This window comes from Schistocerca serialis, chromosome 6 (genome assembly GCF_023864345.2).
Source record: "Schistocerca serialis cubense isolate TAMUIC-IGC-003099 chromosome 6, iqSchSeri2.2, whole genome shotgun sequence".
NCBI classification, from domain to species: Eukaryota; Metazoa; Arthropoda; class Insecta; order Orthoptera; family Acrididae; genus Schistocerca; species Schistocerca serialis.
The window spans coordinates 244,233,038-244,255,102 of NC_064643.1; the positions used below are offsets into that span (position 1 = coordinate 244,233,038).

Here is a 22,065-nt window from a genome sequence, read left to right on the forward strand (position 1 = left end):
AGGATTGGCTATGTAGGAAATTCAATGTGTTCTTTGCAAAGGCATGATATGGAAGTCACATTAATTAACTTGGGGAAATCATGGAAAACCTAAATTTTGTACGATCAAATGGGGCTTCTGAATCTCACTACTCTTGAATGCAAGTCCACTGTATTAACAACAGCGCCTCATATAGCTTGTGTGAAGTGTGGTTCTATATTCAGATTATTTAGACTAGAAGGGTACTTCAAAAAGTAATGCCTTGAGCGCCATAAAAACTTTAATAATGAACTTATAACACATGAATTATTACTGCCACCTACACAGGACTACCATGTGTTTGTAAACATTTCTGCCATTGTTGAACCAAGGCATCAAAACCAGTTTTGAAAAATTCAGGATACTGCTTCTGGACCCATTTTACTCAGAATCATTTAAAAGTTGTGGATAGTTATCTCTAACACATCTGTCTCCTCGTATCACTTTATCAGCATGTAATAGTTGTTGCAGACTGGCCGCCGTGCAATTTATCTGCAATGCCCGTTTCTCCATTAACAAACTACTTCATCTTTTTTTGCTGATGTTCACTACAGCCTCCCCTACACTTTCTTCATGGATAAAGTTACAGCAGCTTCAAATTCATGAGTCGGGAAACAAAATCCTGAATTTTTCAAAACTGATTTTTATGCCTGGGATTGATGAAGGCACAAATGTGTGCAAATGGAAGGTGTACAGTTCAGGTTATGATCTGTACTAATTCCAATGTTACATCCTCATCATTAAATTAAGTTTTAAAACTGTCTCCTGTAACAAAAAATCCTCCAAGGAATATTAAAGATATCTGCACCATCATACTAATTTTTCCGTGGAATACACGAAAAAGAAACAACTGACTTCAATGTAATTTGTTGGATATTTTATATGGTGTATTAAACTGGAGTGTTTCGGTAAATTCATCAGACGTACTGCAAGACAGAAATATTAAACTGTTCAACTCATAAACTCCCATGAAAACTGTAACTGACTAGCAAGAATACATTCACATGCACAGGAAATTGTAATTAGCGGACTACGACTTATTAAATGTGCAAGTGAGTCTGTAAGCAAAATAACTGATTGAGTAGTTCTGTAATAATAGGTACTGTATGAACTCTGAAAAATGCTGAGTCCAAGTTTGCATTGCTACTAAATAACAAAGAAATGATATTATGTGTGTATCCATGTGTCAGAAGTCTAATACTAAACACAATGTCTGCAGTTATTTAACAACAGAGCAAATTAAAAAGAAGATGTGGAGTGCTTATCCACATTTTAAAAAGATTACCTCATTTCTTAGTTGGGACTTACCTGCAATAGTGTTGTATGTATTTTGGAGCCATCTTTCAGCCACATTGGGTAACAACCAATTTTCCTTGCAATAACACCTGTTCTCCTCGTCTTAGGAGTCCATTCACCACGTTCCAAAGGTGCATTTTTGAGTGGGCTTTGTTGACAGGTACGTACTCCTCCAATAACAGCTGGTGGTCCATATTTATCTTGGACTACTTCCTTGATAAATGCTGAGTTTTCTTGAGTCAAATTTTCATTATAATTCTGTGAAAAGAATTTTATAGCAATTATTATTGCTTATGAAAATGAAATGAGGATGACAAACAGATACTTAGGTCTCTTTGATACTAAGTTCGCTGGTTCAGCATATGATTCTCAGTATCAGTTGCAGATAGCAGGACTAGAGTATCGTACTACAGATAGATAAATGGAGACAACAGAGAGCTCTCCAAATATTACAAGCAAGAAACACATGCTGCAGCAGCTACACTCATACTTTTTGCTACTAGAAGAATTTGCATCAATCATATGCTGCACGGGCAGCCTATCTCAAAGCACTGATCCGTAGGTGTTGAGTTTTGTGTGAAAAGCAAAACTGTTTGCACGGGCAGCCTATCTCAAAGCACTGAACCGTAGGTGTTGAGTTTTGTGTGAAAAGCAAAACTGTAAACAATCACATGCTGAATTATTAGTGTGTGAAGTAATAATTATGTACGTACCCAATAAAGAAGTTTGTACACAGGCACTGAAATTAACAAATCTCGAACAAATATTGACAATACCAAAAATTTTTAAATTTCAGACACAGCACAGCAGTATCTCGAGGGAATCAGCACATCTTTAATACAACTGTTTAAAATATTGAATGCTGCACAGCAAAATTTTAATGACAGTCAACTATATTCTGTAAAATAGTGTTCTTAATCACACCACAGTAGGTGTGTTGGTCTTTTTATCTTAGTGAGATACAGAGATTACACAAGTACACACAAGAAAACTACTTTTGGGGAGCATCTTCGAGAATCTAAGGATAATATGGTTGGCATTGACCACAATTTGAAGGTCTTTCACAACGCCCCTAAAGGCAAGAAACTTGATATTTTAGAAAGCATGCAGAAATACAGCCACAGAAAACCTATAAAGAAAATGTTCTTAATGATCAGTTAGATTTTGCTTATGACAATTTCTTCAGAATATTTCATGATGTTCTATAAATTTAGTGTGTTTTAATTAGATTTTGCTATGTACCTTATTTTCCGTACTTACGCATCAACTGTTTCTGCAGCTAAAAAATTCGGTTTGCCCCTTGGGCTTTCAAAATTCTGTTTGCCCCTTGTATCTAGTTATTTCATTTTGGGCTACATTTCGTGCCACTATACTTTTATTTGGGTAGATGTGGTATTGCAAGCAATTAGTTGGAATTCAAGTATACTGACCCTATTTCACTCAGTTTACTTGTAATGTAAGAGATTCTAGTTAGTTTGGCTCCTTGTGGTATAACGGTGTCGAGCCTAGACCTCGAGCTATGCACCATTGTACATGACTTATAAGTGATGATATTAATCAAACAGTGGAAAATCCAGCATGGAATGTAACAATATTGTGAAAAGGAAAGTTCACACTTACCATATAGCAGAGATGCTGAGTTGCAGATAGACACAATAAAGAGACCGTCACAAACAAAGCTTTCGGCCTGTAAGGCCTTCTTAAAAAATAGACCACACACACACACACACACACACACGCAACTGACACACACAGGACTGCAGTCTCTGGCAACTGTAGCCACACTCATGATATTATTTACACATAAATGTAAGGCTAATATCTGGTAGCATACAAACGCTAGGTGCCAGAAGTTTTTAGAGCTATTGTGGCTAGGACCTCTGCATTTTTAATGTTATGTTGCCATACATAGACCTCGAGCTACATTGTTGTATAAAGGTTTTGACGTAACTCTTAACTATACTGGTACACATATTTCTTGCTCAAAGGAAGGGAGTATCCTCATATATGCAGCTGTAGGATGTAGAAATTGTTCACATCCTTGCCTTCAGTACCTTTCGGATTACGGATTGGAAGTAGGTCTTGTGCTAAGCTGGTGTGTGAGGGTGTGTGTAATTGTCCGCTTTACTTCTTGTTGTTAAGGGACAGTTTTGTCAGGTTGTATACTGAAGCTAAGTGTCAGAGTGTTTTATGTATAATGCATTAGATCTTAATAGTTTCACTGAGTGTTGTTGAAGGTTAATCTCTAACTGCATTGCTGTACAAATGGCAGATTGTTGAATACCTCCCTAACATCCCTTGCAGTTCCTTGGGTAGATAGAGGAAGATGCTTTCCTAACACAGGCTGTGTCTAAGCAGTCGGATATCTCTTATTTCGGTATTGCTCCGACAATGTTTACTGTACACTAATAATGTACGATGTATTTCATAGGAAGATTTCTTGTGATGTTTTGGCCATCTACTATTCACATAAAGGTGATATTCAGTTGCTAGGAAGAGGCTGCAAATTATAACCGTTAGTCCTCCAGCATTTGTTGGACATTCACTTGACATAGATTCTAAGCTACGTTTGTGTGTATCTACATTATACCCGTTAGATAAATGACGGTAAGGCTCAATTGCATACACAAGCTAGGTCATCATTGTGTTTCAGTTGCAAGACGTTTGTCCTGGAAATAGTTCCAACTTTATGTTGGGGATGTGGGCATTGAGCAACTTTGCTGTACAATTGAAACATTATTGAATATCTCCTCATATCTTATGTACATTTTGGTGTAGATAGAAGGCAACAGAAACAGTTGTTTAGCCGCTGGATGTCTCATATTTCACTATTACTCATCAGTATCTGGTACTATGGTTTGAACATAGACCTTGAGCTACGTAGCGGAATATAAGTGGCACGTGTGATGATATATTCCATAGCTAAGTTTATAGCAAATTTATAGCCTTCTAATGTTTGGGTAGAAGGTAGTTTTGCCTGCTGCAAGCAGGCACAGAGTATTAGGTGTGGTTAGCTCTTTTGTACCTGTGACCATATGCTGATGCACATGGACTTCGAGCTACAATGGCATAATAGAACAATTTATTAAGAGTAGTCTCCGAGTATTCTAGTATTAATTATTTGAGCCCATTCTGGATCTCTGGTGTATCCTGTGAGTTATTCAGAGTTCTATCCACACTGGATTGCCTTTGTGTAGGTTGACCACATGACAGATAGATGGCTACTGTAGTGCTTCGAGAATTTCCATATAAATTCTAGAACCACTTGGCCTTCCTCCATCTCGAACCCACGATACTTTAAATAGAAGTATGAGAGAGATGAATCTGACCTACTACGCATTGAATGTTTGTGTGTGCAGGTCTAAAAACAGTCACGAGCAAAATATGGACGTGGCAGCCGAACGGCGGCCGACAAGTACCTGCTGTACGATCCATAGTGTTTCAGTGTATGTGTAGAGAAGAGCCTGTGCTATTCTTTGCTGGTTTAGTAACTGCGATGATTGTTAAGAACAAATGAAGAAATGAGATTAGACTTTTATGTAATTCATGTGTTGGACTTGCTAGAAACAAGACATGTTCATATTATCTGGGGGTTATTAAACCAACCCTGTTGTAAATGTACCCTAATAGAGTCTAATGTTTGATGACGTGATTGACTCACATGAGTTCTTATATTTATATGAGAAGTGGTGAATTTGCTTTTTGTGGAAGTTGAAATATACCATGACTGAACTAAAGGTATTCTTCAAGTACCACATTATTTCAGAAGTAGAGAGAGAGAGAGAGAGAGAGAGAGAGAGAGAGTCTGATAAATTCCCTTAACCAGCATTATTCTTCCGAGAAGTTTTTGGAGATCGACATGGTCGGCTATCCAGAGAAGATCGGCTGTGCATACAAAGTAAGTCAACCTATGGGAGAGAGGTGGGAAGTTTGCAAACCAGCTCCACATCACTTCTTGTCATCTAAAGTGTTAGAACATGGCGACCGGTGAAAAAGGACCCAAAAAAACAGGAATTAGAGAACGAAAACGAGAAAAGTGGATGTTGCATGTTGCCATAACAACCAAGGATAACAAGACGAGAAAACAGTTACGAGAAACTTGATTTAGCCCAGAAATCAAATGAATAAGAAAATTTGAGAATGTGGCAAAGGGAAAGAAGCAAGGAAGTAATAACAGTAAAAGAATGGAAAGAAGACCTCGACATATCAGACTAAGAAGAGATACGATGAGAATAACTCAAATAAGAAGATCCAGTGTGGGGAGTATACAGCTCTCACACACATTGCAGCGCCGCTGATGCGGAAACCAACAACTGACGTCACCGGCACCAGTTGCTGTTTGTCGGTGCTGATTCTACATCGTGCCGACGCCAACGCGGAAACCAACAACTGATGACACCGGCACCAGTTACTGGTCACTGGTGCTGATTCCACACCCGCTCACCGACGCAGCATAAAACTCTACGCTGGCTGAGTATAAAGTTGAAGAAACTGTTCAATACACTGTATTTATACTTAGAATTATTGTTTTAAAATGCTTACTAGATGTAAAATTGGTAAAACCATGGAAAACATACAGTTCGTTGGAGAAACATCAGAACCAGCCATGGAAATGAAAGTGAATAAGGAGGTGCCAGACTGATCTGAATTAGTATACCTAATCAAAGCTCAAAATGATAAATTAGACGCACAGAGCACAGATTCAGCGGCTTTAAGAAAGGAACTAAATGAAACTTCTAATGCACAGAATGAAACTCTAAAGAAAGAACTAGGCTCTGTAAATTCTCAATTAAATTAGCTAAATGCCAAAGTAGAATCGCAAAGCAAAGAATTTGGTGGTTTATGTGAAAGCATGGGGGCTTTAAAGACTGAATTTGATGATTTAGATAATAAGGTAGAGGATTTGAAATTAAAATTAATGAATGAAGTAACTAACTCTTTAAACCTCCATGTAAATCAACTGTCCACTGACTTTAATCAGAAACAGAATGACCAAATCCAGGGTTTGACAAAGAAATTAGAAATTGATATTGAGGAAAAATGTTGTTGTTGTCCTGAGACTGGTTTGATGCAGCTCTCACTGTGTGAGCTTCTTCATCTCCCTGTACTTACTGCAACCTACATCCTTCTGAATCTGTTTAGTGTATCCATCTCTTGGTCTCCCTCTATGATTTTTACCCTCCACGCTGCCCTCCAATGCTAAATTGGTGATCCCTTGATGCCTCAGAACATGTCCTACCAACCGGTCCCTTCTTCTTGTCAAGTTGTGCCACAAACTCCTCTTCTCCCCAATTCTATTCAATACCTCCTCATTAGTTATGTGATCTACCAATCTAATCTTTAGCATTCTTCTGTAGCACCACATTTCGAAAGCTTCTATTCTCTTCTTGTCCAAACTATTTATCGTCCAGTTTCACTTCCATACATGACTACCCTCCATACAAATATTTTCAGAAACGACTTCCTGACACTTAAATCTATACTTGATGTTAACAAATTTCCCTTCTTCAGAAACGCTTTCCTTGCCATTGCCAGTCTACATTTTACATTAACTCTACTTCGACCATCATCAGTTATTTTGCTCCCCAAACAGCAAAACGCCTTCACTACTTTAAGTGTCTCATTTCCTAATCTAATTCCCTCAGCATCACCCGAGTTAACTCGACTACATTCCATCATCCTTGTTTAGCTTTGGTTGATGTTCATCTTAAGTCCTACTTTCAAGACACTGTCCATTCCATTCAACTGCTCTTCCAAGTCCTTTGCTGTCTCTGACAGAATTACAATGTCATCGGCGAACCTCAACGTTTTTATTTCTTCTCCGTGGACTTTAATACCTACTCCGAATTTTTTTTTTTGTTTCCTTTAGTGCTTGCTCAATATACAGATTGAATAACATCGGGGAGAGGCTACAACCCTGTCTCACTCCCTTCCCAACCACTGCTTCCCTTTCATGCCCCTCGACTCTTATAACTGCCACCTGGTTTCTGTACAAATTGTAAATAGCCTTTCACTCCCTGTATTTTACCCCAGCCACCTTTAGAATTTGAAAGAGAGTATTCCAGTCAACATTGTCAAAAGCTTTCTCTAAGTCTACAAACGCTAGAAGTGTAGGTTTGCCTTTCCTTAATCTATTTTCTAAGATAAGTCGTAGGGTCAGTATTGCCTCACGTGTTCCAAAATTTCTGCGGAATGCAAACTCATCTTTGCTGAGGTTTCCATTAGTCTGTAAGGAATTCGCGTTAGTATTTTGCACCTGTGACTTATTAAACTGATGGTTCGGTAATTTTCACATCCGTCAACACCTGCTTTCTTTGGGATTGGAATTATTATATTCTTCTTGAAGTCTGAGGGTATTTCACCAGTCTCATACATCTTGCTCACCAGTTGGTAGAGTTTTGTCAGGACTGGCTCTCCCAAGGCTGTCAGTAGTTCTAATGGAATGTTGTCTACTCCCGAGGCCTTGTTTTGACTTAGGTCTTTTAGTGCTCTGTCAAACTCTTCACGCAGTATAGTATCTCCCATTTCATCTTCATCTACATCCTCTTCCATTTCCATGATATTATCCTCAAGTACATCGCCCTTGTATAGACCCTCTATACACTCCTTCCACCTTACTGCTTTCCCTTCTTTGCTTAGAACTGGGTTTCCATCTGAGCTCTTGATATTCATACAAGTGGCTCTCTTTTCTCCAAAGGTCTCTTTAATTTTCCTGTAGGCAGTATCTATCTTACCCCTAGTGAGATAAGCCTCTACATCCTTACATTTGTCCTCTAGCCATCCCTGGTTAGCCATTTTGCACTTCCTGTCGATCTCATTTTTGAGACGTTTGTATTCCTTTTTGTCTGCTTCATTTACTGCATTTTTATATGTTCTCCTTTCATCAATTAAATTCAATATTTCTTCTGTTACCCAAGGATTTCTACTAGCCCTCGTCTTTTTACCTACTTGATCCTCTGCTGCCTTCACTACTTCACCCCTCAGAGCTACCCATTCTTCTTCTACTGTATTTCTTTCCCCCATTCCTGTCAATTGTTCCCTTATGCTCTCCCTGAAACTCTGTACAACCTCTGGTTTAGTCAGTTTATCCAGGTCTCATCTCCTTAAATTCCCATCTTTTTGCAGTTTCTTCAGTTTTAATCTACAGTTCATAACCAATAGATTGTGGTCAGAGTCCACATCTGCCCCTGGAAATGTCTTACAATTTAAAACCTGGTTCCTAAATCTCTGTCTAACCATTATGTAATCTATCTGATACCTTCTAGTATCTCCAGGATTCTTCCATGTATATAACCTTCTTTTATGATTCTTGAACCAAGTGTTAGCTATGATTAAGTTATGCTCTGTGCAAAATTCTACCAGACAACTTCCTCTTTCATTTCTCTCCCCCAATCCATATTCACCCACTATGTTTCCTTCTCTCCCTTTTCCTACTCTTGAATTCCAGTCACCCATGACTATTAAATTTTCATCTCCCTTCACTACCTGAATAATTTCTTTTATCTCATCGTACATTTCATCAATTTCTTCATCATCTGCAGAGCTAGTTGGCATATAAACTTGTACTACTGTGGTAGGCATGGGCTTCGTGTCTACCTTGGCCATAATAATGCGTTCACTATGCTGTTGGTAGTAGCTTACCCGAGTTTTTTTTTTTTTTTATTCATTATTAAACCTACTCCTGCATTACCCCTATTTGACTTTGTATTTATAACCCTGTATTCACCTGACCAAAAGTCTTGGTCCTCCTGCCACCAAACTTCACTAATTCCCACTATATCTAACTTCAACCTATCCATTTCCCTTTTTAAATTTTCTAACCTAACTGCTTGATTAAGGGATCTGACATTTCACGCTCCGATCCGTAGAACGCCAGTTTTCTTTCTCCTGATAACGATGTCCTCTTGAGTAGTCCCCACCCAGAGATCCGAATGGGGGACTATTTTACCTCCAGAATATTTTACCCAAGAGGACGCCATCATCTTTTAACTGTACAGTAAAGCTGCATGCCCTCGGGAAGAATTACGGCTGTAGTTTCCCCTTGCTTTCAGCCGTTCACAGTACCAGCAGAGCAAGGCCGTTTTGGTTAGTGTTGCAAGGCCAGATCAGTCAATCATCCAGACTGTTGCCCCTGCAACTACTGAAAAGGCTGCTGCCCCTCTTCAGGAACCACATGTTTGTCTGGCCTCTCAACAGATACCCCTCCGTTGTGGTTGCACCTACGGTACGGCCATCTGTATCGCTGAGGCACGCAAGCCTCCCCACCAACAGCTAGGTCCACGGTTCATGGGAAAATGTAATATGGAAAAATGTAATATGGTCGAATACCTAATTAATGAAAAGTTAGGATCATTTGAAAATATATGTAATGTTAAGTTTGATGCTGTAAAGTATGGGTTGCATACTTTAAACGAGTGTGTCGACAAGCAAGATAAGTTAATGCCAATAATCCAATTGCAAATTACAGGCATTAATAAAAAAGTAGATAATGTAGAAAGAAACTTCAAAGAAAAACTAGCAAACCCAGACATCATCATAAATATAAATAGTCTGGAGGAGCAGGTAGAGGAAATTATAGATTGGAAAGCCACTGAGAGAACAACATCTGGGAATGCATCGCCTATGGTTTCTTCCGAATTAACTGATACCAGGAAGAGCATAGAAGAACTCTAGAGAGAAGTCAAACTTATCCAGGATAGAGTAGAGTATAGAATAAACTTACCTAACATGGTATTGACTAATGAAGTGGTGATTGTTTTGCAATGGGAAAAATGTCCAAAGAAATGTAAAGAGAAGTACTGGTCTGCACATGTTCAAGTGAAGTTAATATCAGATCCATGGGATCTGGGCGGAGTCATCTACCTCCCAGAGACGTTAACATTCTGTGTTAACGGGCGGAATGATGACCGTTGGATCCTAAGTTGTTTTCGGTGTTTCTTCTGTAATAATTTTCCTGCACTGAATTCCCCCAAACTCTTAAACTATTCTATCATCCCACACTTAGAGGTACTGGTAAAAACCATACCAGTGAGAATTTGTTATTACGACACCCAAAATTGCTCCAGGTATGTGACAGCTTCATCCTCAGTTGTTAAGAGGGTTTTCCCACCAGGAATTTTGACTGTGTCATCCTTGGTTTTTAGAGGGTTGTGCCCGCTAGGAATTTTGATAGCGTCTTCCTCTGTTATTCCACAGGTGCCCCTAACTGTCCTCATAAATCACCCCGGCTTGCCCCAACTTATCCTGGCTTTACTAGGCAGTGACATGAGGTGGGAATTGGTACGCATATTATCCCTGAAATAAGATAGATTAAATCTTCCTAGCCAGCCATTCTCTCCCGTGGTTTTGATTGTAATGTCGACAGCAGACGACGCGCTATCCATATTTAGTTAGGTTTTATTTTTGCCTGAATTAGTTCTTGTAAGTAATCTCTTCACCAGTTTTCTGTGCAAATCTGTGGACAGAAGTCTGGGTGAAATCAACATCATTACATTTGTATATTCTATTAATATGAGTCATAATTACAAATGATTCCAAAAATTGTCTTCTTGAACGCTGCCTGGTACTCCTCCTTTTGTCACATAGTTCTAAGTAAGTAAGGGGAACCATACCTGGCACATAACTTTCAAAATAATTTCTGAGTTCGCGAGAATACCATTCTCACACTGAATGTAAGATTATCGATTTAAAGTCACTGAAGCATATTTATCTTAGTAAACTGAATAGGATTTTATATTTGTGGAAAACATTATATTGTGTGACTAATTAAATGACTGTGATAATGGAATATATAATTTGATACTTGGTACAGAATATTTATACCTTTCGTGAGATGTGACGTAGACGGGAGGGTTTGTATCAATTTCGAAAGGGGGCGGATATTGTAGGTAAAGCATGATTTACACTAACACATGCAGTACTAATTTTGCAATTTTCGGTGTACGTATGAAATGAGAAATTCGTTGGCTATGCTAACTCAAAACCAAATTACCATCTTTCAATCTGACCTAGACCTCAGGCTATAGTACAGATCAACTGTAACTCAATCAATAGTTCCAGTATTTACTTCTCAGCTGCATTCAATTACCATTATACAAAAAATCTTTAAATTTTGTGTTTTGTACTAATAGTTCCACATTCTTTGGCACATCATTTATTATTTGTGGTGGCAATGCATAAATACATTTTATAAAAGGTCTGAAACAATCCTGAGAATAAATAGTAACAGTAGATTGTGGGGTCAGGTTACAAGCCTTACTGTTACTTGGCTGCTGTACATTTCCATCTTACAAAGCATCAAAGTGCTCAATGCCAACGGTCTTGCCACAGTGGCAATATCGGTTCCCACCTGATCACTGAAGGTACATGAGACTGTTGGCTTTGATTAGCAATTTCATGGGTGACCATCCAGGACTGCTAAGTGCTGTTAGTAAGCAGGATGCACTCAGCCTTGTGGGGGTCTTGGTCATGAAAACTGACAATGGCTGGGAGGTGTGCTGACCACATGCCTCACTATCCGCATCCAGTGAGGCCCATCGGCTGAGGATGACACTAAAGTAGGGCGTTATTGCTGGTCCTCTCAAGACTGCTTGGGCAGAGAAAGTGCTCATTACTACAATAAATATGATGTGTTTTGATTTTAGTATTTAAACCACATTATGTCAAATTATTCAGTGCCATTAGGCTAAGTGCAACACAGTACACTCGTTTAAATTCTTCTATTTGTGAATATTCATCGTCACAAAATTTGATGGTAGACAACACTCAACACTTGTGGGTCAGAATATGGAAATTTATTTTAGTACGGCAACACTTGAGAATATTTTACTTACACTTCTTTCCTTCTTGACAAACCACGTCGGGTATCTTAAGCGTGGGCGACATTTGAGCCTCTTTCCTCTGCTCTGAGTAATAATGCTATCGAAACTGAAACAAGATGAATGTTTACTGTAAAGTCTTAATATTGTTACCGGTTACTGTCCAATATTTGCGTATGTAGTTTATGAATGTAAAGTACGAATATCAACAATGACATTTCCTATAATTATCTCCTTCTTTCAATTTAAGATTGCTGTAATCGTTTCTACTTAGAGCAATAGGACAGTAGCTTACCTCGGTTTCAAAAAGCAGATATTAGTTTGAATAGACGCAAACACTTTCCACACTGTTCCGGCAGCCATCTTTGTTGTTATGCCAGTACTCAATGCATTGGAACGAGCGTTGAATCAGTGTTTTACCTGTTATGAACAATGTTTACATCGAAACAGCGTTATGAATCCATCAGGAGCAGTATCTGGAACTGAGCTCTATGGTAATGTGATCAAATGTTGATGTACTCAAGAGCTACAATTATATACAGTGGTTAATATACTGTAAGCTTGTCAAGGGCCTCATCGATCTTTTTTCTGTAAAGAAAAAAAGGACATTGTGGAGAAGTGTGGGTGATGCATGTGTACGGTGTTTCTGTCAGATTTCAAAACTGTGCCCTGACATTGAATGTATCATTGAGAAATTTGCTAAGTTTGACGATTGGTCTGTGATTTAAGAGTGAATAATTGTACACAAGCATCACGATCATCAATAAACTTAAGGCTATTGCCACATGACGTACGTTCTTCCTATATGTCATGTTATTTAATTGAAGTCCCAGTTCACTGTCGAAACTAGCGTTTGATTGTGTCTATAATGTAGTTACAGATACCCTGCGCTGAGCATGATTTCCGGTATTCCTTTTAGCGAAACGCAAATTTTGGGTGACGAAGCCCATAGTGTTCAACACATTTGTCCACCGGTATGTTCTCGCGCAATCTGTTTATTTGATTCATGACTCACCAAAAACGGCAATATCTCATTGGGCAGTATATAAATATCTCCTGTATTTGGCTGACACTCTTCTGCGTCGTGTCTCATTGTGTTTCTTGTGTTATTAAAAATGTGGAAAACAGCTGGAGTTCCGAAGAAGTAATTTAATTTCTACCATTAAACGAGTGCTAGTAAAGTTTCCATTTGGTACTACTCAGTTACGTCTAGGGTTATGCTTTCAGGCAGTGTTAGCTGTGTGTCAACAGTGATACACAGCAATACTATGGAAAAATTTGCTGTTGAAGAGTTGGCTGATATGAGCCTTGTATACGGGGTCACTAAAGGCAAAGGAGGAGTGGGCCACTGACACTATACTGAGCTGTTCCCACATAGACAGCATACATGTCACAGCACTTTTGTGGGAGGGGTTGTTGCATTAGTCTTGAGTTTTGTGTTGTACATTTTAGTTATTGTATGTTATGGCTTCTTCTCTGTTGTGAAGATGTTTTCACAGAAACAAGGCTGATTCTGGCAGCAAACAAAATAAATTGTAATTACATTACTCTATAATGAACCACTTGAGATTATGGATCCCTTATACAAAAATATCCAGAAGGTATCCCTGAAAACCTGTGAAAGTATGTCAGTGGAGTTCTGGTTCACCTTGTATATATGTACCCCTTCTCCTTCAAGTACGTGCATTGTGAATTGTGGAAAGGTTTTTGTCTAGTAACAAAAAACAAAAATTGCCTTTATATAAAAAATAAAAACAGATTTTTGTGTAGTAGTAATAATAAGAAACCTCTTCCCTACTAGTATATGGCTCTGATCATTGAAACACACTTGTATATGTTTTTGGTTGACACTATAAGTCTACACAATAGTTTGATTATGGGTTTGCACCTTGCACATGTAGGGTAAAATTTTTATCGTTCAATAACATGCCTCATACAATCAAAGATTTGACGTAGGTGACTTATGATATAGTTTCAGCAGGCATTCTGGCTGTGCCAGCTGATATGGATCTACCATCTTCCAACCCACCAAGGAAAGACAGAGAAGAGGAAGGGGATGATGGGAAATAAATGTGAGACAGTGAGAGGAATTTGACAAAACTGTGAAAGACCTATGTAAATCAAAATATGCCATCTGGAATTGACAAAATTCTCTGAGAGATCATTGGGGGGAACCAACCATGACAAAACTCCCGCCTGGTATATAGCAACACTGGAAAGTCTTAAACAAAACCACACTGCTAAGTGGCACAGATTTACTTTGTGGTCAGCTGCATATAGTGCACTGTAATGCTTTTTGTGGCCACAGTAATTGGCAACAGACTCTTCTTTCAGTAGCAAGCAAATTGTATTATCTTTGGCCACGCAGTACCGTCTTTGCATTATTCTATTTGCCACATCCTCTTAATTACAATATGTACTTAACCCATGTATATGCTCGCTGCAGGGTAGATTAGACAGGGGACATATCATTAGACTGCAAGAAGAATGTAATGGAGCAAGAGGAATTTTCAATACAAGTTGCCAGCTTTGATCACTGACACAATGTTAATGGTTGCTGCAATGTCACCTTTTGGTGCATACATTCACTCTTTCGTTGTCAGTTGGCAAAGGAAGAAATGTGAAACTAAAATAACCTGGTTGTGTAGACAGACTGCTCTGTAGCTTATCCCATTTCAGAATATCATTACTGACATCACATTATAGTCTGTATCCTATGTCACTGGTCAAAGCTGTTGACTCATATCAAATATTTCTTTTTATCCAAATGTAATAACTCCAATACCAAAGTAAGCGTGCATAGAAAGGTGTCATATTACCAAACAATCAGGTTCATATCTCACGTTTGAAAATAGTAAAAAGAATTATCTATACAAGAATGGACTGACTGATAGAAACCTCCTTAGTAGAAAGACTGCATTTTTTTTTCAGTATCATACCAACAAACTTAAATCTGTCACCTGATTTTTCTATGACTGATCCATTTTGATAATTTTACTTCTTATCCCCACTAATAGTTACATCCTGGTACACTGTCCAGTCACATTAATGTGACCACCTGTCAACAGCTTGATTAACCATCTTATGCAGTAAAGGCCACTGCGAGATGTCCAGGAAGTGTGTCATTGAAGTTCTGGAAGGTACCAACAGGGATATGGAGCCATGCTGACTCCAGTGCTGTGGCCAGCTCCTAGGTTTCTCAATTGAATATCCATGGTGTGAGGTGGTCTCACAGATCCTCAATTGAGTTTAAATCTGGGGAGTTTTGTGGCCAGAAGAGAATGCAAAAATATAACACTATCACATAAAAAACCCCTTAGAAGTAGCCAACACATTTAACAAATTTTTCACAGGTGTTGCTGAAAATATGTTACAATCAAACTTTAAGAGCACCCAGGCAAATGAATATAAAATAAGTGCATGTAGAGGATCAATGTACATGAGTTCTGTTTCACAAGATGAAGTAGCTAAAGCAATAAAAGGACTAAAAAATTCCAAATCGGCAGGTATTGATGGTATACCTGCAACAATGTTAAAGAAGAGCGCATCAAACCTAACTGAAGTACTCACACATTTATGCGACTGCTCACTTCAGGCAGGCACTTTCCCTGATGTGTTGAAAACATCAAAAGCTATTCCTGTGTATAAAAAAATGTAAATAACTACAGACCCATCACAATTTCCTCCTGCATCTCTAAAGTACTGGAAAAAGTTATGTATGAGAAACTTATGAAATTTATAAATAAAAACAGGATCCTATGTAATGAACAACATGGATTCAGAAATAAGAGGTCAACGACAACTGCTGTCTATGAGTGCATCAATTCCATCCTAAACCTGATGGACAAAAAACAGGAAACAATAGGAGTCTTTATTGACTTGTCAAAAGCTTTTGACATGGTGGACCATAAAATTCTGCTATCAAAGCTAGAAAGATATGGTATTCGAGGTCTGTCCAACAAGTGGATCAATTCCTTCCTGAATAATCGTATGCAGGCAGTGTGCGTCAAGCACACAAATATTCAACTAAAAACTGTATCTAATCACTTATCTGACTGTAAACAAATAGAATGTGGTGTACCCCAAGGATCAGTATTGGGACCCCTTCTGCTTCTTCTGTACATAAATGATCTAAGCTTAAATATTGATGCACACAAAACAATCATATTTGCAGATGACACCACGATTCTACGAAAAGGAGGCGACGATGAACAGTTACAACAGACAGTAAACACGGTCACGAAACAACTTAGCAGCTGGGCACAGAGTAATCAGCTTGTAATAAACAGTAAGAAAACCGTTGCTCTAAAATTCCACAATCAGTCTCTATCAATGACGAAAACCAGTTGTAACAGTACTGAAACCAAATTCTTAGGACTTTGGCTGCAGAGTAACATCAGATGGAATAAGCATGTTGAAAATCTCAATGCGGAACTGAGCAAAACATGTTACCTTCTTTGTTCATTAAAATCATGCTGTAGTGAGAAAACAGTATTGAATGCATATCATGCGTACTTTCATTCTCGTCTTAGATATGGGGTCACCTTCTGGGGAAACTCTAAAACAGCTAATAGCACTTTTAAACTACAAAAAAGGGCCATTAGAATCTTGTTTGGGTGCAAGCCTAGAGACTCTTGTAAACCCCCGTTCAAGAAATATGGTATTCCTCCATTACCATGTGTATATGTTATGGAAACCCTTTTGTTCTTTAAATTAAATGTAATAGGCAAGGACCGGAGACTGCAAAAAAACTATGATATACATGAGCACTTTACCAGACAAAACAGAAACTTAATATGACTCAAATCAGCACAGCACTGTGCCAAAAAGGTACTTTTTGCATGGGAGTTAAGCTTTATAACAAACTTCCTGAAAACATAAAAGCTATCACTGGGGTCAATACATTTGGAAAATCTCTAAAGTCATATTTACAGCATCACTGCTTTTACTCCATTGAGGAATATTTAAATTTATGAAATGTGTTATATAAATACTTACGTGTAAAGTGTATTATTGTAAGCTTAAATATGTATGCCTTGAAATGACTTTCAGCCTGTATATTTATAACTTGACTTGTCCAATGTCTTATGCATAAGCTGCTATGTAGACAACAGGACCAATAAAATACAATCTACAATTCTGGTGATCTTTGGACACATTGCAGGGTTCTGCTGGTAGATGCCATGGTGCTGAGGAAAACCAAACTGCAAGGGGAGGGGGGGGGGGGGGGGTTGGCTCCCAAGGATACATGCATACTTGTGTTGATCCATCTTCAAAATGATGAGATCATCCAGGGAATACCACTAAAATGTTGGCCCCAGACCACAATGCTCCCTTCCTCTGGCCTGGACCCTTCCAATGATTGTTGCAGGGTTTTGCTTTCTGATTTCACACTGTTCATGCCAGTGGCCATCTGTCCGATAGAAACGGGATTCATCTGAAAAGACCACCTTTTGCCACTCAGTGGACATCCAGTTCAGGTACTGGCGTGCAGAATTCAGCCTTCATCACTGGTGAACAGCAGTCAGCAGGGGTGCATCACCCAGTCACCTGCTGCAAAAGCCCATATGTGACGATGTACTCCGAACAGTCATTGAGGATACACTGTAAGCACATTGGTTCATCTGGGCACTCAGCTGCTCAACAGTTAGACATCTATTCACCCGTACACATCTCCATAGGTTTCGTTCAACCCTGTGACCTATGGTTCTTGGTTCACCACAGTTGCCTTGGTGCCGGTTTTTCATAGTGCCAGTTTGCCATACACGGTATACTTTAACCATTGTGGCACACAAACAGTTTACAAACTTAGCCATTTCAGAAATGCTTCTGCCATTGACCGGAATGCCAGTGATTGTGCCCTTTTGAATATCAGACAAATCACTCTGTCACTGCATTACCACAACAATTGCACTGTTCCCCCCCCCCCCCCCCCCCCCCCAAATCTTTATGTGCCCTTCACTGTTAGTGCTGCTACCTGCCATCAGATCCGCGAGTAGTTATTGCTTGTTGAAATTGAACAATGACGGTCACATTAATGTGATTGGACCAAGTATTTATGTTAGTTGACTGATTCCATTTGTGAATCCGTGTTATTGCAGTCATAGGATACTATTATTTTTACAGTTTGTGAAGTGCAAAATTTAACATTTCTGCACATTTAAAACAATTTACCAATTCTTGCATCACTTTGAAAGCTTACCAAGATTTGGCTCAGTGTTTGTGCAGTTTTTTTTGTTTGTTTTATTTTTTTGAAAGAATGTTCCTCATTACAAATGATTTTATTATCTGCAAATAATTTTATGTTGTTGTTAATATTTCATGCCAGGCCATTAATAAACAGTGTGAACAGTAAGAGTCCGAACAAATGTCCCTAGGGTATGCCTGAAGTTACTTCTACACCTGCCACGACTCTCCGACAAGATAATGTGCTGTGTCCTGTCTACTAGGAAGTCATAAATTTTGTTTTATTCCTCAAGTGACTGCACGTTGGTAGTAAACACGTGTGGTAATGACTCAGATATTTTTCACAAATCAATAAATGTGACTTCCAACCAATTGCCTTAACATTTTACCATTTACGATACCAAGTGGGGAAAACCAAAGTTGAGTTCCATATGAATGGTGTTTTCAGAATCCATGCTGTTTACCATGGAAAAGGTCGTTCTGCTCAAAAATCTTTTTTGTATTTTAACTGAAAATGTTTTCTAAGATAGTTCAACAGATGTATGTCAATGATATTGACTGCCAGTTTTGTGGGTCACTTGTGATACCTTTCTTGTAAACAGGTTTTGCCTGTGATTTCTTTCAACAATTGTGCACTCTTTTTGTTGGAGGAATCTACATTATTTTATGATTAAAAGAGGTGCCAGCTCAGTCACAAATTATGTATGCTAGAAATAGTTATAAAGTGTTAACCATCACCTCAAAAAGCAAAGTTACTAATTAATTTTGAATTTGTTTACGTGTACATATCTCCAGTCCAGGTACAAATTAAAATCTCCACACAATAGTACATGGTACATCATCATCATCCATCTACGCCCTGCAAACCACTGTGAGGTGCATGGCAGAGGCAAAGTCCCTTTGTACCAATTACTAGGGTTTCTTCCCACTCCTTTCACATATGGGGCCTGGGAAAAATGATTGTTGAATACCTGTGTGTGTACAGTAATTATTCTAATCTTATTCTCATGATCCCTATGTGAGAGATACATAGGGGATTGTATACATTCCTACAGTAATCATTTAAAGTCAGTTCTTGAAACTTTGTTAATAGACATACTCTGCATACTTTACACCTACCTTCAAGAGCCTTCCAGTTCAATTCATTGTCTATCTTTGTAACATTCTCCAACAAATCTGTGACCGTTTTTGCTGCCCTTCACTGAATATGGTCAGTGTCCCCTGTTAATCCTATTTGGTACAGGTCCCACATACTTGAGTAATATTCTAGAATCAGTAGGACAAGTGATCTGTAAGCAGTCTCCTTTGTAGACTGATTGCATTTTCCCAATATTCTACCAATAAATTTAAATCTACCACCTGTTTTATCCATTGTTTTTGCATCTTCTTTCAGATAACACTTTATTATAGGTAACTACATTGTCTGCAAAAAGTCTGAGGTTACTATTAACATTGTTTGCAAGCTCATTAATATACAACATAAACAGCAAGTGTCCCAGTACAATTCCCTGGGGCACACCTGAAGTTATTTCTACATCTGATGATGACTGTCCATCCAAGATATCCTAAGCCCTCCCTACCAAAACGTCCTCAATCAGTTCCCAAATATCACTTGATACCCCATATGTTCATACTTTTGACAATAAGCATAGATGTGGCACTGCTTCAAATACTTTTCAGAAATCAAGAAATACTCCATCTATCTGACTGCCCATATCCAAAGCTTTCAGTATGTCATGTGAGAAAAGTGTGAGTTGGGTTTCAAATGATGGGTGTTTTCGGAATCCATGCTGGATGGCATGGGGGAAGTCACTCTGTTCAAGGTACCTCATTATGTTTAAGCTCAGAAGATCTTCTAAGATTCTACAATAAATCAATGTCAAAGATACTGGATAGTAGTTTTGTGGATCACTTCTATGAGGGTAATCCCAAAAGTAAGGTCTCCTATTTTTTTATAAGTACATAGAGCTGTTTATTTCTAGAACGGTTTACAGCTTGAACATTAAGCTATTTTTCCAACATAATTGCTATTTCTGTCAGTGCATTTTTGTAGACGCTGTGACAGATTTTGTATTCCCATGTCACAATTAACGCTGACAGGTACTGTGAGACTCTGAAAAAACTCAAACGGGCAATTCAGAACCGGAGAAGAGGAATGTCTAGCAAGGGCGTACACATTCTCCATGACAACACTCGCCCACACGTCGCTCGGCAAACCGTTGCTCTCCTGCATCAGTTTCAGTGGAACATAATCACCCACCCACCCTATAGTCCTGACTTGGCACCCAGTGACTATCACCGGTTCCCTAGGTTAAAAGAACATTTGGCCGGAAAGCGATTCAGCTCTGACGGCGAGGTGAAAGAAGAGGTTCATAACTTTCTGAACAGCATGGCGGCGAGCTGGTATGACATGGACATACAAAAACTGCCACAGCGTCTACGAGAATGCATCAACAGAAATGGTGATTATGTCAAAAAATAGCTAAATGTTCAAGCTGTAAACTGATGTAAACCATTGTAGAAATAAACAGGTCTATGTACTTATAAAAAAAAATAGGAGACCTTACTTTTAGGATTACCCTCGCGCTGTCCTTCATGTAGACAGGTATGATCTGTGCTTTATTCCACGAATTGGGCATGGTTTTTTGTTTGTAGGAGCTACAATAAATTATAGAGAGGAGAGGGGCTAACTCAACTGCAAATTAAATTCTTGTTGGGTCTTCAACTGGATTAAACTTCATCTGCACACAATATTTCTGTAGTCCACCTAGCCACCATCACTGGTCTGAATCAGTTAGTGGCAAGAGCGGCTTAGGTTTTTACACTTGATTGTGGTGGCCAGGTGACCCGTGAAAATATTGTGTGCAGATGACAGTTTGATCCGGCTGAAGACCAGAGAAGAATTTGATCTGTTGATATGCTGGGAAAGTCTACATAGTCACAGCAGCGAATTCAGTGGAGAATCTCCATTGGGCCCTGGAGGTTTGTTCAACTTTAACAATTTCACCTAATACATATTTCACTCATCTTTTCAGTGGTTGTTGTTGTTGTTGTTGTTGTTGTGGTCTTCAGTCCAGAGACTGGTTTGATGCAGCTCTCCATGCTACTCTATCCTGTGCAAGCTTCTTCATCTCCTAGTACCTACTGCAACCTACATCCTTCTGAATCTGTTTAGTGTATTCATCTCTTGGTCTCCCTGTATGAATTTTACTCTCCACACTGCCCTACAAAACTAAATTGGTGATCCCTCAATGCTTCAGAATATGCCCTACCAACAGATCCCTTCTTCTAGTCAAGTTGTGCCCTAAATTTCTCTTCTCTCCAATTCTATTCAATACCTCCTGATTAGTTATGTGATCTACCCATCTAATCTTCAGCATTCTTCTGTAGCACCACATTTCGGAAGCATCTATTCTCTTCATGTCTAAACTATTTATCGTCCACATTTCACTTCCATACATGGCTACACTCCATACAAATACTTTCAGAAACGACTTCCTGACACTTGAATCTATACTTGATGTTAACAAATTTCTCTTCTTCAGAAACGATTTCCTTGCCATTGCCAGTCTACATTTTATATCCTCTCTACTTCGACCATCATCAGTTATTTTGCTCCCCAAATAGTAAAACCCATTTACTACTTTAAGCGTCTCATTTCCTAATCTAATGCTCACAGTATCACCTGATTTAATTGGACTACATTCCATTATCGTCGTTTTGCTTTTGTTGATTTTCATATTATATC

The 22,065-nt window shown here is 38.7% G+C and overlaps 2 protein-coding genes across 3 annotated transcripts in view; one reads left to right on the forward strand and one right to left on the reverse strand.

Annotated features, from left to right (window-relative positions):
• The window catches only part of LOC126483693 (39S ribosomal protein L3, mitochondrial), an 84,369-nt gene extending 71,650 nt beyond the window's left edge, over window positions 1–12,719 (reverse strand). Inside the window, exons 1-3 of the mRNA XM_050106779.1 lie at window positions 12,427–12,719; window positions 12,147–12,240; window positions 1,327–1,572 (exon numbers count right to left, since the gene is read on the reverse strand). Of these exons, the coding sequence (XP_049962736.1) occupies window positions 1,327–1,572; window positions 12,147–12,240; window positions 12,427–12,494 (408 nt within the window). The 5' untranslated portion in view covers window positions 12,495–12,719. The remainder of the gene's footprint in view (window positions 1–1,326; window positions 1,573–12,146; window positions 12,241–12,426) is intronic.
• Window positions 12,498–22,065, forward strand: part of LOC126483692 (zinc finger protein 714-like) — a 291,534-nt gene continuing 281,966 nt past the window's right edge. Inside the window, exon 1 of one of the 2 annotated variants that reach the window (XM_050106775.1) lies at window positions 12,498–12,625. In XM_050106775.1, the coding sequence (XP_049962732.1) occupies window positions 12,505–12,625 (121 nt within the window). In that variant the 5' untranslated portion in view covers window positions 12,498–12,504. Of the gene's footprint in view, window positions 12,626–12,738; window positions 12,922–22,065 lie in introns of those variants that run through there. The other variant, XM_050106777.1, reaches the window with a different exon arrangement.